General features: G+C 39.3%; 1 protein-coding gene across 6 annotated transcripts in view; it reads right to left on the bottom strand.

Moving 5' to 3' along the window:
• Nucleotides 1–18,293, bottom strand: part of PPP2R3B (protein phosphatase 2 regulatory subunit B''beta) — a 46,666-nt gene extending 28,373 nt beyond the window's left edge. For 2 of the 6 annotated variants that reach the window (XM_072356833.1, XM_072356859.1), the window contains exons 1-2: nt 18,213–18,293; nt 15,893–16,336 (exon numbers count right to left, since the gene is read on the bottom strand). In XM_072356833.1, the coding sequence (XP_072212934.1) occupies nt 15,893–16,240 (348 nt within the window). In that variant the 5' untranslated portion in view covers nt 16,241–16,336; nt 18,213–18,293. The other 4 variants (XM_072356841.1, XM_072356851.1, XM_072356878.1 and 1 more) reach the window with 4 other exon arrangements.
• Nucleotides 18,294–18,608: the final 315 nt, after the last annotated feature.

The following is an 18,608-nucleotide window of genomic DNA, read 5'->3' as shown; positions in this document are numbered from 1 at the left end:
CACAGCCACTCATTTTCCTAGTTTAACTAACACTATGGTACATGTATGTAAGCATGCCACTGCACACAGATACATTTTATTCCGCTAATATTTTGTTTTCAACTTCAGATGTATTTTCCTCAAATAGCCTGGGTAATGATCCCACTTACATTCCAGCTCTGACAGGTAGGGATGTCACCAGCTCTTGGCTAAAACACCCAGCTCTGCTACCAGCAGGTAATAAGCCTTTCAGTTCACATCTTTAAGTTGCCAGTCCATTTGACATAGTGATAGTTTCCCTCCAAAGTTTCAGAGAAATTGATGAGCAAGATGGACACAGCGTCAAGTGCTGCATTTTCAGTTCACTATATTCTGGAGATATAAAATTGTCTGAAAAACGGTCATTCTTACAACCAATGTGAGAAGCTGAATTCACATTCAATTTAGTTCTGTTCAAAAATCAACTACTCAAAAACTCAGTTTCCCAAAACACAGAGCACTCCAACGGCTGTGTGTTGTTTTTACCTCATTCTTGAGGAAATTATTTTCCCAGAAAGCCCTATTTTGATCAGTTCTATCAATTTTCATCTATAACTGCAACCCTTGAGAAGCAGCCTGTTGCATCGCTTTCCAAAGCTACCCATCTCACCACTGGTTGCCTATGTAAAGATGTACATACAGCTCAATCTGCTACACTCCTTTTCCAATAGGCAGAGGATTATCTACAAATAACCTGTATGTCTCTATGCAAAACCAACTCTCTCAGGATTCCTGAAGTATGTGCAAGACCCACAGTCACTCCAGAACACCTCAGAGCAAATACAGAGACACACATTCCACCTCACTATCCACCACCATAACTCTATAAGACGTTAGCTCCTATAGCACTAAACATCATAACAAGAATCTGACGTTTGTCTAACAATTTACTAGAACTTCATTGATATGAACATTACTGAAGAATAGTAAGAGCATGGGAAAATAGGTTGACCTTCAATTCTGCTCGATTTTACATCAGATGCATGAACTGTCTGTTCTACCTGAAAGCCAATACTGCAATAGCATAGGAAACTAAACTCTGATGGCAATGAAACTCATTTGTTCTACAAGGAATATAAGCAGTTTTTCATATCAACATGAAATTTCTTTAAAGATTACGCAATAGAAGATGAACATCTGCTCTTTGAAATGCTCTTGACCCGTGAGGCATGACTTTTAATTAGTATTAGTGTCAAATAAACAGTCTTTCTACACCAACAGTTAGCAACACTTTTTTTGTTTGTTTTTAAAGGTACTTCCAAAAATTCTCCTTAATAGAATCAAAATAAGGACCTCAGATGAAATATATCAAATTGAGCAAAGAAAGATGCAAGATTAATTTTACATGGCTATTAAGCCTGTTCTACCCACACAACATTGTCCATAATACAATTAAGGGGCCAAAGGTATGTTATTCTACAACTGCCGTTTGCCAAGGAAGTGCAAAGCTAGATAAAAATGAGAAATGATTGTTTATTGTTGAAGTATATAAAAAGCTACGGATTAGTCAAGTTGTTTTCTTAAAGATTTAGTTGCTTTTAGACATGCATTATCTTACTATACTGAGATCTTTCCAAGTTCAACACAAAAATGCCCCATACAAGCCCAAGCAATCCAACTATCACTCGATGAAAGACAGACCAAGTTAAGGGGCACCACTCACAGTAATAACAGCATTTGTTTACAGCAGGATGCCATGAGTAGCCTACTTTGAACTCTGAGGTTCCTAAATATTAACTGCTACTTTTGGGTAATTAAGGATGTAATTTCCATTTCTTTTGGTAGTTTCATCATCAACAGTTCAAGTAGCAAAATACTTTCAATCACAAACTTATACTTGAAAGAGAGGGGTTTAGCACTTGAACTCTGCTTTCAGTAAAGGAATAAACATTGCTTATAAAACTCAGCTGAAAGAAAATTGAAATAACAACGCAGCAGATACCAGCCTAACACCTTTTCACCATCACAGGGCTCCGTGGCCCTCTCTTGAAGGTCACCTGAAAGGGACACTAGTGCACGGAATACAAAATTAAGTAGCAGGCTATATTTAGAATGATTGGAAAAGCCACAAATCCAAAGACAACCCAATTTTTATTTGGATGCCAAACTTCCCTTATTTAAAAGGAGTATAGAAGAAATGTCATACATGCTGTCACAGATGTACCTTTAGTGAATTAGAAGTGAAGGTGAGGTAAGGACAAAGTGAATGAATTTGTATACCACCAAAACACAAGTTAGTTGGTGGTTGAGGAAATATCAGTTTTCCAATAAAACAGTTGTAAGCTTTTGCCTCTCTCCTAGAAAAAAAAATATCTCTTTGAAACATTCGCTCAGTAAGTAGTTTTCCTACTAAGTATGCATTTCAAACGCTTCTATTTTCAATTATGAGCTCACTTTAAAATGGTGGATTTAACTCACTGTTGCAAAACAGCAGAAAGGCACATGTTGCCACGCTGCTAGTACAACAGATATCTCTTTAAAATTCAAATGAAATGAACAATATAAGGGATTTCAGGGTCATCGTGCAAGTAAGAAAGCACCTTTCAACATATGCTGCTTGAGTTAGTACAGTTTTAGCCAATTCTGTATGCCTAGTTTCATTAAAAGGTAAGTTAAAACCCCAGGAAAAAAAAAGCATGCAGATTATGGAAAACAGGCTGTAGAAGTCTAATGGCATCAAGCACACCAATGTCCAACTGCATGCACCTCTGCGTAAACATCACACTTTATCTACACCACACGATTCAGTAAGCCCTCCTGCCTATTGTTTGTTTGCAGAGAACCACCTGCATAGTCTTCTAAAACACAGAGATCATCAGATATGAAACTTACTGAAATACTGCTAGTTGAGCAAGAACTTTGATATTTCCTGCAACTTGTGTAGCTGAAGAAGCACAATTAACTACAGTAACTTAATTGCATAAGATCTGAAAGACAAACCTGGACCTGCTGAAAAGCTTTCAGTCTCTTCTTGAATCTAGAAGGTAAAACAAAATCACATCCTCGAGCTAGCAGTGCCAACTCCTTCCTTAGATCAGGATCTTGCCGCAAAGAAATTTCCTTTATCCGCATGCTTTCGGATTTCATATAATGTCTCTGTGTGCCAGTCCAGGCACTTAAGTCCCAGTAAATAGCAGAGCTGTTGTATTATCACACAGTGCCACTTAAAGCAGCAGCTGCGCCTGAGTTCCGTGATATTATAAGAGAGTCAGCTCAACTTCGCCTGCTCCATACATTAAAGGGAACTTGGCTGGAATCACGAAAACAGATTGGAAAGTCACTTTGGGGGCCTGCCCTTTCGTACATGCATTCCAAAGTCTAAACGGGATAGTATGGAAAAAACCAAACCTGTTTGGAGCAGCATCTATAAAAGCAGCTTCCAATTTTAAAAAAGCAAGCCCTGGAGGAATGCGAAGAGGCCAGCCCTGGTCATGTCGTAGCTTCCTCCTCCTCCTCCCATCCCCCTCAGCTTTTCCTTCTGTCACAAAACACTCACTGTCTAGCTTCAATGAAGTACCTCATCGAAGGCTTACTAAACAGCAGTTCAACTCTTTCTAAGCTCTTCAGCCCTTTAACAGGAATCCTATTACACTGAAAAAAAAGGAAAGCGACAACAGAAAAAGCTGCAAACTCACACGGAGTGGCTCAACTTGCTTCACGAAACACATTTTCTGCATTCATCTAGATGTCAGTTATTGTATCATAAGATTCTGATCACCCAAATGCCATGGTAGAAAATACTAGCAGCATTGAGGCAAACGTTTTACAGAAAAAAAGTACTTTAGAAATATCAGTGGTGCAACAAAATCTGAGTAAAATTGACAGGAGACACTTTTCTCGCTCAAATAGTTCTTATAAACATCAACATCCACATGTTACAGTGCATGTCTACCAAATTTCAGAAGCACTAAAGTTAGAGTTAGGTACCATCACACTCTCTTTTCAGTGTAATGAATCTCAAATGCATTTTATGAGGAATAATGCAGTCTTTCAGACCACAGAAATCTCCTTCCTAGAAGCAGAAATGTGATTAGTTTTTGCAGAAATTCAAGTGACACCGTATCCTATCGTTCCTCTTCTACAGTCTGATGTATATTAGAAGATAACTGGAAATTTTCACATCATAAAATCAAGTAGAAAATACTCATAGCACTTTAAATTCTCTAAGAATATCACCTGTTTGATACTTCTGACCAGTTATGCAAACGTGAATCTACTGAATGGCAAGATAGAGCCAGTCATGATGCTTTCACCCCTCATGCTTTAAATAACTTTCTTGATTAGAAAAAGATGTACACATACCAAGAAACACTAGAACAACTGTTTCACTACAAAGCTCAAGTTTTCTCTTACTTGACTACATTATTTAAGCTCTGCATTTTGTTTATGATCTTTGGCCTAATTCTTCTATTCATAGCTACTCTGTCATGGATCAGTTTAGTAAAACTCCACAACAGACCACAAGATTCAGAAGAAAGAAACTGACTCAAAAGGTACCAGTGAAACATGACTGTGATTCTGTGACTTGTCTAAATTGGTTCCTTTTTACTTTATCAGATACTACTAGGAAGTAAATGTTGACAAGAAGTCTGTTTTCTTAAGTTTAATTTAGTGACCAGTGTTTCCCACCTGTTTCTTTATTGCAACTTGTTATGAAGATATTTATTTCTCTCGGAAGTAGGAGAACAAGAAAGGAATTGACTAGGCAGGAGTCAGACATGTTGTGTTTGGCATGACCAGACTGTCAAACTGCACAGAGCAAATCTGGCTGTCACTCACTGCCTTTTAGGAAGATCAGATCAACTAACCTATAACCCTGACTCACAAGGAAGCCAGCAGAGAGACCAGTGAGTGTGGCACACAACAGCAGCATGCCTGGAACCTGAGAAGGGGGACTGAGGTGTTAGAGTAGGAGAAGAATCCTACTCTGGCAGCAGATGCCAATTCCAGACTAAGATGTTTGGGGAAGGTCAGGAAGGTTGTGTTGCACACAGGCAAAGCAGATTACATTTCAGTTTAGGGAGAAAAAGGCCTTCCTTTAGAGAACAAAGATAGATAAGGAAAGGTATCTGCTTACCTAAATTGAGATTTTCACCCCTTTTCACAAGGTGATGTGCTCCAGTTCACTACTACAATTGGGCTCTTCCTTGAGGTGGCTGTTTGTCATTAAGATGACTGACTGCCACGCAGTTAAGCTAAGGGACTGAAGCTCCCTTGAAGGACCCTCAGTAAGACACTGGTGCTTTCAACCCTATTTTGAAGAGTTGTGGATTTTACTCCCTATTTAAAATGGGGCTTTGAGCATTTAGTGAACATTTAGTTGCAATACACCGTGAGGAGTAAGTACAGCGGCAGCTATTTATCACCCCACCCCCTCTTCACTATCTAAATATAAAAAGGTTTTGTACTGCCACATTTAGAGAGCTACCAGCACTTTCAAAGTGGTCTGTTTAAGAGCCCCTTAAAATCAGCTTTAACCTTTTCAGTCGTGAATTAGTCACAAGAGAAAGGGAAAGTCAGCTTCCATCCAGATTGGACAAGGAACATCCAGGTGTAGTGTTACATTTCCTTGAATCTCAATTCTCTCCAGCCAAAGCTAAGGCAAAATATTTTCCTGGGTGAAGGGCTGGATGCCAGCCATGAAGCCATTCAAGCATCCTGGCAGCTTATTATAAGCTAGATAAACAGAAGGGAAGATACATGCTCAGAGCTTCCTTCCAAAGCTAAAGATAAACACTATGAATGGAACTGACTCGAGGCACTGTGGTTAAGGAGTTTACCACCTTACCAGTGGCCTGAGCATGCGCAACAACAGCAGCACAGTATTTATGTGGCTGCAGCACAGAAATATTCAAGTTGGACACAGTTCACTGATGTTTTGGGTAATGTGGAAGAAATAAAAAGCATATCCCAAAAAACCTTACATGTTTAGCTACAAAATACAATTCCTAGTCAAAAGCATATACTGATAGATGTAAAGTCTTGGGAGATTACAGGAAACTGATCTCAAACGCTATAAAAAATACCCACATCCAAACATTAAAATAAGTTCCTAAGAAGAAACTCAATGTGTAGCGTTGCATTCAGCTGTACAAAACCTAGGATCCAGATCTCAATCCAATTTCAATGTGAACCAAGGTGACAGAAGGCCTGTTTGGCCTTTGGATACAGTTTACATAAGGCTGCATGAATGAGCTCAATGGCAACAGTGTGCAGCTTAAGTGAACTCCTCAGCCTGCTATGCTGCCTAAATTCAAGCATGTCCTAGGTTAATCGTGGAAAGAACTGTCAGGTCTCTACAACAGTCAACATGTGCAACTAGTAAAGCCTTGTACAAAAGTAACTGACTAGAGAGGGTAGAAAAGAGCAGTAAAGATAACTAAGGCAAGGTAATATCTTCCTGAATACAGGAAACAGATGAAATAACACGACAAACTTAATACAGAGGATATTTTTTCAGATATCTAGAAGGGAAAAAAAAAAAAAGCACCATTGGTACAAGTAAATAGCTCGGGAAGATATATCAAAAAAGGAGCCCAGCAGCTAAAGATGCTGAGCAAAATATACCAACTGTATGGCAGAAAAGGCAAAGAAGAAACTAGGTAAATAAACCAGAAGAGACACAAACAGATAAAAGCAACAATTCTCTGCTAAACAAAAACAAACATCCCAACAACAACCACCACCACAACCCCTAAAACCCTTTTATTTAATTCCCCATTATTTAATATTATTAAGAGCCATTTCTAGACCAGGTAAGTCTACACCTGACCTTTGACGCACTGAGAGGCACTAGAACTAAATAAGCTCAATTATTTGGGTAAATACCAAATATCTGTTAATTATTTGGTTCCCTGCTCCTTACTGCCAAGTTCCACAGTCAGACTGAACTTCAGTAGAAGTAATTCCAGTTGGGTAGATGCATTATTTACTGCAGATCTTCAGCCCTGCATTACAATAAAAGGCCTGAGGACCACTGTTGTATTAGCGGTTCTTAAGGCAGAGAAAAATGAGGGTAAAGATCAAAAAAATGACATAAATTTCAGACAGATTAGATTTTATCGTGGACAGGGTGAGAAAACACAGCTAACACAGGCTCAGTAGCATCTGCTGTACCTTTCTGCTTAATAGTATTACACAGCAACTTCAAGCAAAAAGGAGACTAAATAAATGACTGAAGAATACTTCTGCTTGGACAGAATTCTAGACTCCCTCTCAAGTCTTTGAAGTCGCTTTTGTAAGGGAAACCTTCTTTGTAGGAATGAGGGAATGCCTCAGTTGGCCACATACTGGGGTGGGTTATTTTACTCTATTATGAGGAGAGGAACTTAATGGCCCCCTTCCAGGAAGCACGCAAGGCCAGGCTGAATGGGGCTGTGAGCAACCTGGTCTAGTGGGAGGTGTCCATAACTATAGCAGGGGGTTGGAACTAGGTGATCTTAAAGGTCCCTTCCAACCCAAACCATTCTAGGATTCTAGGAGCAATGACCAAAATATTCTCCTATCAGGAAAGTGAAGCCAGATTTACCGATTGTGAATTTTAGACAGATAAAATGTATTTTTCCATTCTCTAGAAATGTCACAAGAACAAACAGAACACAGCACAGAAAATCCTGTTTTTCATCCATGTAACTGCATAAGCAATCAAGACTGTCTGTTGACAAGCTGATCCACTCAGGGTTGGGGAGAACCTACTGAGGCTAATTGCTTCAATACTGAATTCATAAGCGTCAGTTTTTATTCTCACTGACTAAAACCTATGGCACTATTATGAAATAAGGACACAAAGTCGAAACTTATTCTCACACTAACGGAACTGATGTTCTTCAGACCCTTATCTGAAGTTGCTTCTTGCTAGCATCCACCCATTTCAAACTGTTCGGTCTGAGAAAAGAACAAGAGGATGATGCACTCCTGAGATGAATAATGAAGTATTGTTACTCATCCCTAACTATCTTTTTAAGGGTGTCATTAAGACCCTGAGCCCAATCAGCTTACCCAGCAGTACTCTGACAAAAGACAAGGGAGTCAAGTCTACAGCATCCAGGCCACAGAAGAAATCAAGTCATAATGCTTATAGTCAGCTATCAGCTATACAACCTGATTACTATGAAGTCATTGATTGCTTTCTGAGTACAGCACGCTACAGTGTTGAACTGCTAAATATTGTCACTGTGTACTTAAGAAATCTACCTTCACAGGAAGAAACCGATCCTTTGGTTGTGGTAGGAATTTTATTCACGTCAACATGGATCTCGATGAGCTTTTTTCCTTGAAGGATGCAATGTCTCCATCACAGAACACACAGACAATAAAAAAACAATAACAATGAAAAAAAAACAGGGATGACTTGCATGCATATGCCTTCTGCAATGATTATTTAAATTTTCCATTACCCCTAGGGTTGACAGAACAATGTTTGGATGTAATTCTCCCACAACTGTGGAAAGTACAAGCTTTTTTTTTAGGAGGTAACACAGTGAACAGCATGACACAAATTAGATGGAAGATGTATGTTGCTAGACCAGGAAGGATGATCTGATCAGATTCTCTGCACATTACTAGAAGAATGCCATGTATGTATACCATGCCACAGGCTGTTGTTAGACTAGAAGCAAGATAAGATATGTGTTACCTTGCTATGATTACGTTGCCTGGACTCCAAAGACATAGCACAAAACATATTAGACTGCTAACTGCACCTGGCAGATTTACTTCAGCAAGTGTCAACACTAGATAAAATCTAAATGGGGCCCAAAGGTTAATGGATAATATATATACTATTAAGAATAATTTTCATGTTCTCTGCCATCTCTTACCATCTTTGGAAAACATTATCAGTTTTTATGTTATTTACTCATGCATAGCAACAGAGTCTCAATGGAAACAGGTTGCTGGAATGGTGTCCTATAGGTGGAACCTATTTGCTCTTCACAATCTTCAGATGATCCTATTCATTCAGTCATGAAAAGAAGTGCATCCAAATTGATGCTGCTAAGGTAACTATTATATGTATAATAAAAAACTCTCCTACAGCTCATACAAATTAAAGTTACACCAGCTCTAATAGGATGTTGTTTTTCAGATGAACCATGATGCTGATGGGGCATATCCACAGAGGAAGCTACAGTTCGTGCATTTGTAACTTCACTAATGTATGCTTCAGAACTGAAGAATATACTGAAATGAAGGGTCAAGCTGATTAAGAATACTACTTGGATTTTCCATCAGTAGACAAACTTTTATAATGGAGTCTTATTTGCGTATCATGCAGCTTTTCAAAGCCACATGTACCACTTTGAAAATCTCTTCATTTTGAGATTGGTAACGTTTACCAATTGTTACCTTACTTCACAAGTTGACAGAGTAACCTGATATAATAAAACAGTGGATTTATGATCTTCAACTATCAGGCAACTTACTAAACACAGCACTAACTTTCAGTACTTCATTTCACATCAACTGAACTTTAAATTCATTTTTTCCAAAACTATAATGATTTGTCTATGAAAGCACAATCACTGTTTCAATGCAAGCAACACAAGCTAATGCCTTGTCTAATTTAGTCCCTGAAATCACAAGACAGCAATTTTGAGTAAGTGACAGCTGCAAGAAAGATTCCTGCAAATGTTTTTGCTTTGGATTTCCCTCCCCGAAGGCCTTAAGCAAAAATAACAAATCAAGAAACTTAAGATACAGACCCACTTGTTCTACAAGAAAGTCAGTAAGACAGTAAGTCACAACTTAATAGTGGAATTTCTGATAGAACTCCTACAAAGACCTGCTCTTAACCTAATACTACCATGCAGGAAATGGAAAGATGATAGAAACTATTAAACTATACTGGTTAACAAGGAGAATAAGAATGTTTTTTTAAATAGGTAATATGGAACTAAATGAAAGGTCTTGCATTTCAAAACTTTTTGTTTCCAAAGTTACAACTGAAGACTTTTACAAAGGTATTTGCTGTAAAATAAGTACATTTATGAATACTAACATTAGACTGATTATCAACACCCATCTAACTCTTATGGGAATAGTTTAGAAATATTTCTCCTGATGCTGCTGAATTCTAAAAATAGATCAAGTCAAACAGTTCCATAAGCTCTTTAAACCGTGTTTTGTCAAGGTGATGTCAACATCAAGATGAAGACCCTGCATGGTGGGCCTATTTACATGTTACTGATAGTTTTGCTGTCTTTCCCTTATCATCCACACATAAGTTCTCCCTGCGTAATCATTGCTTTCTTATACCTGTACATGTTGTGAAAAGCTCCCTGCACACTTCCAATTGATCTTATATGTTGCCTGAAATCTGCCGAAGTTTTTAGTTAAGATCTACACGGATCAAATATATAAGGCTAGTTTCATGTGAAATGAAACCCAGCACTAAGGACACAACCCAACAGCCTCAAGAACCCATTATCACTGCAAGTACCTGTAGTCAAGAAACAAGGGCAGCTGTAGATTTTGTGACTTTTTTTTTTTTTCTTTTAAATAAATAGAAGAGTGACTGCTAAGGGAATGAGATACACCTAATGTGAAGTACCACCACACATCTGAAAACATCATTTGATTGCCTGGTAGCTTTATGTGCCATAAATTTAAGTTGTATCCATTGCTGATAGAACACAAATCTTAACTGCCAATGCTGTTAACTACTAACTATCATTAGCTTGCAGTCAACTAGAAGACAACACAAATCAACTCAACACAATGGAATTACCTATGCATTATGTCACAACTAAAACATTAAATTTAACATTTGTTTGTAGACTGCAGAGAACACAGAGTGCTTAACAGGTATTTTCTCCAGTTAATGAAACTATTTAGGTTGCCTAAATTTCAATTTTTCAAGACAGCTACATGTGCAAATCCTTCAGCTGTGAGCAGTCATTATCTAGGCCCATCTAGTTCATAGGATGAACTGCATTAATTGTTTTGTACTGAAGTTCATACATACTTTTGGCCTCAATCTCATTTCTCGCTGACAACAACAAGTAGAGGGCATGTGGCAGGGTTCTCAAAAATCTAAAAGGACAGCACCAAAAAAGCTACAATATTATTTATTCACTGTTGTTTGTCATTTACACATAAAATGAATCAGTTCTCCAATCAGGATAATGATTCTTCTGTTCCATGCTATTCAGTACAGTAAAGCTTAAGAACATCACCACCACAATATATACAACATATTACTGGTACTGCTTACGTTGACTGCTTTGTTTTCTTTTTTTAAACCACAGTTGAAACTAGTAACAATTTCCTAGGAATACCTATGGCTGCACTTTGCCAAACTTCAATACGAACTTCTGGCCATCCTTCCTTTATAGGCACTATAGAAAGACTTCTACTGTGAACATTAGTTCTGACAACTGTTATTGCACGCTGTTATCATCCCAGAATTACATCAGCTTGATACCAGGTTATTTACAGTCTGCTTTTAAGTCACAGGCTTGAGATGGAAAACAAATCCACCACCTCACCACTGCAGTGATGGGAGATAGCATCCCCCATCTATCTAATGCTAGATTTCCTTAATGCAGAGTCAGGGAGCATACATGTTAGACCATACATAATCTAGTGTGTACAATCTTAATGCAACTCATGTCTCCCAGGCTTTGTACTTAACATTGTTTCTAATATTATTAGGTAGCAATTCTGATGCAGACAAGGTACAAGACAAGCCACTTGAAATGTCAAGACGGACATCAAAGTTCAGTACCCACCAGAATGAAAAGCTGCCTAGATTCAAAGACAGTCATTAGTGGTGGTTTCCCCAAACCATAAAGCACATACACCTGCAAAACATGGAGGCAGCCCACCACTGATCTAAAGGGTGTAGATCTAAGGCTCATGACATCCAAAGAGCTCATTTGTTCTAATAAGCAACTCTTAGCATTGGTATACTCAAACCTTTGTCTTAATGTTAAATAGTTTTAGTTTCCCTTTAAGCTAAAATGGATTCTAGCAACACCACTACATTTGAATCAGACTAATTGGAAACAAATTTGATAGGAATGTTAGTGATGAAAAAGCTATACACTACAATATAACAACAGTAAAAAGAAAAGTCATAAATATAGGATAATGAGCTTTAATAACTGTCACAGGGATAACAAGCAGAACAGTATGCTCCATCAAGAAAAAGCTATACAAAAACCTGTTTAAGAAGTACCTTTATGTCAAAGGTCACCCCTGCAGAGAAATGGAAAATAACTTTGAACTTCTTCAGATCATACGACATCTCTCCACACCCCTCCCCCTCCCTTTCAAAATGCCCATAGGAAATTCTGTGAATTGTTTCCCCAGATGCCTTGCACACCAGCTGGTTTGGATTAAATATCTTGCCTGCGGCATCTTTTAGGCCTTGAGGCCTGGCATTTTTGACAATGTGATGAACAGCATACAATTGTGCATCCTCCATGTTTAAGATAATCTAGTGTGCCAGAAACACTGTTAAACCCATGTACAGTAGAGACAGAGGTTGAAAGAAAACTACAGCAACAATTCCTCAAGCTTAGAAGTTAGAGCTCTAGAATTTCCTCCATACAATGTTATGCTCATAAAGCATTCAAGAGAATTGTTGAGGTCCCTCTCTGCTTCTGATTTCTTTTTATCTTAATACATTAAGGATATACAAATCACAATCATAACTGGAGTACACTGAACACTGTCAAGCCCTTCACATTACCAGAACTTTGCAATTACTATGCTCACACAATAGATGCGGCCAGAAACTGAACTCACTGTGAGAGACACCAAGCAAACAAAGAGAGGAAAAAACAAACAAACAAACAAAAATCCAACCCCTAAACAAACCACACTTTGTTTTCACTTGCACCAAAACACAGTAGGACAAATTTTCACTGCTGAGTTCTGTCTGGTTTACCTAGCTATGGCCTGAGTTCTCCTGTTATCAGCTTCTTTGTCTTATGTCCTTCAGAAGAGTTTCAACTTTCAATAGAAAGAGATATACAGCAACATTACCCAGAATGGAGTGATTCAGCTCAATGACACTGAAAAGGTAGATAAAATGAACTTACTGCCTGTATGCTGCATTATCAGAATTCCCACATACAGTGAGAAAAGCTTCAATAAGAAGACACTTCAGTTGACTTATGTGGTCCTAAAGGTAATAACTCTCCAGCTCTTCATGTTGGGATGTAAAAAACTGTTTTCTAATAACACCCTCAGGCACACAGAGTAAAGCATGACAATGTTTAGCATTTTATAGGACTTAGTAATAGAGATTTGTATTGTATTTATAGAGATGAAGAACAAGATTTCTCTTTAAAAAAAAAAAAAAAGCTATTTGAAACACTGTCTTCCATTCATAGAAGCCTGACAAAGACCTCAAATTTACTTAATCTCAAATGAAATAGGTAAAGCTGTTGTGGCTCAATTTGTGAACCATAATTAGATGTACAAAGCCAGATTCACCACTTTTGACACCGCAGTGGGCAATTTATAAGCACATAAGAAGGAAGAGGGGTACATTTTGCTTTCTATGAGAAAATCCACAGTCACGTCAGAATATGTAGTTATGCAACTCTTGGCACTATCTGTAGAGCCAGTGCTTGCTGCAAATACAATTTACAAGCCTTTAAGATTAGGAACACTTCATATGAAAATTCAATTAAGCTGAATAATAAAGCCTCAAATAACTTCCTTATTGCTTGGAAACTTCCCTATGTCCAACTCCTGGGAAAGAAACAACCTACCCATTTAGGTTCCTTCTCAGGACTATGCAAATGATTCCAATTAAGTAAGCCATGTTGCATCTTTATGAATCCCTTCTAGTTCTTCTTTATGATATCTACTTAAAGCAATCAACCAACATGCACAAAGAGAAATTACAGCAGGCAAAGAAGTCATTGAGTACAACAGTGGCTTCTAACTCCCTTTGGTCACTTTTGTCTGATACAAGAAGAGACTGAAGAGGCTAGCTCTCTTCATTTTTACTAAAACAGGAAATATGATGGTATAAGCTAATAAAAATTATGTCAATAAGCCATCATGCTTTGCTGTCTGGCTAGATTATGCATCAAATACACATCCCTGTTTGATAAGGACGATGCAGGCAAGTTTTAGAAGCTATGTGTAATGTCTTGAATCTAAGAAGCATGGGCTCCAGGCTGTTGAACTAGACTTGAAAAATGAATATTAACAAAAAACAAACAAACAAACAAAAACCAAGAAAACAGCTCAGATTAAATGGTTTAGCACAAAACAGCAGCCACTTCAGTGTATAAAAATACAGGTGTATATACACACACAATAAACACCAAGAACAGACTAGAATTAACTGATATTTGGTCATACTCAGCTCTAACCATTCTACTCTGAGATGGCTCTAACCATTCTACTACTACTGAGATGGCTTCCCTAGAATATAAGGTTTGGCCAATGGATTATACAATGCACCAAAATAAGGAGAGTAGTCAAGAGCAATGAGCACATGAATTACCAGTATGTAGACTCATAATACAAGAGCAGAAACAGGATGCCTCTGTTAACAGGTCCTTAGATATAATGCAGGCTGCATATGCAGTGTTTAATTTCATCAATCAGATCATTTTCTATCCAGTTTTGTTTTTACAATTTACTAAAAGGGCTAGAAATTAGACTGGGCTGAAAAATATCAGGTTTGGTGGCAGGGATGTCTTTCATGCATAGAAGACATTGTCTATTATAAATCAAGACCTTCTTAGAAAGGAAGCATTGAGCGTACCATGCAGTACCAAAACAATTACTTTGTTAATATGCAGATTCAGTAGAGACAAATTGGAGTCTTGTACTAACAACAGTGCCTGGTATCATCAGACCAAGGAATAATTGCAGTCAAGGGAGTATTTTATAAAAATAATGCTGCAAACAAACACAGGGATTCACATTTATTCACAATTACATCTATACTGGGAGGGCTTATTAGTCTAAGTGTAGTAGTTGAAGCACTGATGTCTGTCTCAGGCTACTTCTCACAAAAAAAATATGATAAACAAGAGATGTTTTGTAAACTAAATAGCCTTTGTAAGTGACCATGTCTGACAAAATGCTAAATGTTTAAATATTAGACATATTTCATGCATGATACCTGGTTAGTCATTGCCCTCTGGCCAATGCCTTTCTGTCTAAGCTTTGGCTTTTAAGTTTATTTCTTTCACTCTCCAACTCTTAAAAAGAAAACCCACCACCAACACCCACTGTCACACTCCCATACGCTAGACACTGTTCAACAAACACAAGGACATTGCTGAAAGAACTTTTTTTCCTCCCTCCTTTTGTTTTACAGGGAGATTTCTAGCTTTTCCACCACTTCTTGTTTGCTCATGCCATGCCTGTTAAGAAACACAAGAATATCGATACCAGCCTTAACTTTATCACACATGGTAATCCTTCAGAAGGGAATAATTGCTTATTCTGATCTTTCCTTACATATGCTTTATCCACCAAAGCGAACACAGAAGTTGGCTGCAAGACAGATTAATATTACGTGATATTTGAAATCGTAGCTCAAAACCAGGGCAGGTATACCAAATTAATCAGCAGTACACGATATGGCATTTTTAAGATGCTTTCTACTCCGTAAAAATTATTGGAAATAAAACCAATCCATTTTCCATTTTGTGTCAAATGCACACATCTTATAAAAAGCAAAAGATGTGCAAGGAGCAGAGACAGTCTTTTGAAATATTAAGCCACTTAACCGTTAGTGCTAGCATTGATATTGCACGTTCTGCCCTGCTGCTTTGCTCCACTCCCAACACCCCCTGTTGGGGAAACTCATCACTTGCATAACTCACCCAACCCACGAGCACAAATTCACTTCCATTTCAACAAATAGGTGTAATAAGTAAGAAACAAAACTTACTACTCTAGTTCCTGAAGATCTACGTGTTCCTTTAACATTAGATGCGTTCCTTAGGCTGGTTGAAGTTGCTAATGGAAGAGTAGTAGAAAGCTGAGGAGGAGTGAAAGGCATCAAAGGCAGCTTGATATCTCCTAATGTGCTTTGCTTTGAATTGGAATTTTTAATTGTGAACCTCTCATTTTCACAGCTTCCTGCATCTCCGTTGCCAATTTCAGTTTTCTTCTCATTCTTGATTCTTTTCAAGCAGTCCTTTAGCATCAGCTGAGTTGTAGGCTGACTCAGCCAGCATAGAAAGAGTTCATCCACCTTCATTTTCAGTACAGGTTGTAAAACTTTCCCAGGTGGCATTTTCTAGCAAGTTTCCCTTCTTGCAAGAAATTCAAAATAAAGGTTTGATAATTATCTGTTTATTCCACTTTCAGTGTCTCACAGAATCAAAAGTTCCTGTTAAGAAAAACAAAAACTCTTATTTAATGTTGTAGCTTTAAAAAAGTGTTAATATTTGTCTCTCCACAGGATACAGCAGGTGTGGGGAGAGAGACAACAGCATGCAACTGCAATGGCAAAGAATCATTTTGTAAGCATAAGTCATTAGTCAAGCCCAGCGTCATGGTGTTATCTCTACATCTATCTGTGTCTGTGATGGGACAGCAGGCCTACAGATCTACTGGCCCAAAAAAAGGAAAGGGGCAGAGAAGGAGGGAAAAGGGAAAACAGAAATGGAACAGTGAAAGTCTTCCGGAACATATACAGATGTTCTCCTTTGAGAACCAGGTACCTGGACATATTGACAGTCCACAGAACTGGAACGTTAAGTCTTTAACTCTCAGTGCACTACATGATGTTATGGCATGGAATACCAATAACCAAATTGAAAAAAGGTTAAAAAACCATGACATCCAGCAAATAGTTTAAAGCACGGAAATAGTTTAACGAATGACAGCAACTGAGAAGAAAATCTTCAGTGTGACTTCCCCAAGTAGAGATGTCTACAGGAATATATCTTAAAATGCATGTTCGGTGCAACAAGTAGCCTTCAAAAGTATAGCTGCACCTCATAATAACTATGAGACTATAAGCAAAGTGTTTAAGCAAAGCCTTGGTGGTAGCATGGCTAACATTTAAGAAGCAATCCTTGCAGACAAGAGATGAGGCCGAAGGCTCAGTTTTTGCCCTGAAAGTCACATGAACTCTGTACAAGCAGATTCCCAGAGATCCTTTCCCAGGGCTTCTTTGTAGTCCACAAGCAGAAATATTTTGATACTAACTTTTGCACTTTTTAAAGCCAGTGTGAAACAACAGAGAATCATAGAATCATGAGAGTTGGAAAAGACCTCTGAGATCACTCAGTCCAACCATCAGCCCACCCCCACCCTGCCCACTGACCACATCCCTCAGTGCCACATCCACATGGCTCTGGAACACCTCCAGGGATGGTGACTGCACCACCTCCCTGGGCAGCCTGTGCCACTGCAGCACCGCTCCTCCTGAGAATGCTTTCTTTAATACCCAAACTGAACCTTCTCTGGGGCAACTTAAGGCTATCACCTCTAGTCCTATTGCCTTTATGTGACATGAGGATTGAGCTCAGTGATTCACCTGAGAAAATACATACCCTTGAAGGAGCCAGAGCACTGGGGCTTAACACTGAGAAGTGATCCCAGATTACCATTACCATCTCTGCCGTCAAACTACCTACTGACTAGCTAGGTTAAACCCTGTGATTACTCCATTTTTATTTATTTTTTACTATATTAGATCTGATAGTTCACACTGGCAGATGCTTATGGAAATACTTAAGTTTTAAGCCCTCACATTTATGCCCATTTTATCCACACACAGCACTCCAAGCACTCTACCAGAAGCACTTGAACGTGAGAAGCAAGCACACTCCAGCACCTGAACACACCAAGGTTCAGCCTTTGCCCAGGGCTTTATAACTCCCTACCAGCCAACTTATGGAACTGGCACTTTTAAAAGCTCAGTTACCCATCACACCGCAAACACGTTTTCTTCTGAGACCCAGCACCACACACAGCATCACAACCGGTCGCCACGTCGCTCCGCTAACTCCACAAACAAACCAACGTGCCCGCTGGGCCCGCCCCTACGCCCACAACAACCCGCGGCGGGGCCGGCCCTCCCCATATGCGAGCCGCGGGGCAGCCGCCCTCCGACGGCACACCTGCGGCCGTTGGCCCGCACGCTCGGCCCTGTGCAAGGGCCACGCAGCCGTCAGCAGTGCTCGGGATGACGTGGCACGGCACGACAGCGGACAAGCAGCACCAAAACACCCGAAGACGACACAAGCAGCTCTCACCATCTCCACGAGCCGCAGCCCGCCGCTACCTTCAAATCTGCGCCGCCTTCCGGCCCACCCCGCGCCCACCGCCCCTGCTCGCCGAAACCTCGCGAGAGTTCCTCCGTCCCGGTGGAGACGCGGCGAGCGGTTGCTGTGGTAACGCGCGGGGGGTGGAGCCGCTTGCCCGCCTGCTTGTGGATTTTAGCTGCTAAATCTATTGAGAATAGAACACAGAGTACTTGTCCTGCTGTGCTTCTGTGCTGTTGCTGTTGTTAGCGTTACTGCTAAGGGATTACAGACCATAGAATCATAAAATGTCCTGAGTGAAAAGGACTGCAATGATCATCCAGTTTCAACCTCCCTGCTATGTGCAGGGTCACCAACCACCAGACCAGGCTGCCCAGAGCCACATCC

This window comes from Excalfactoria chinensis, chromosome 1 (assembly GCF_039878825.1).
Source record: "Excalfactoria chinensis isolate bCotChi1 chromosome 1, bCotChi1.hap2, whole genome shotgun sequence".
In the NCBI taxonomy this organism is placed as follows: Eukaryota; Metazoa; Chordata; class Aves; order Galliformes; family Phasianidae; genus Excalfactoria; species Excalfactoria chinensis.
Note: the sequence above shows the minus strand (reverse complement) of the source record. Positions and strands in the feature narration are given on the sequence as shown.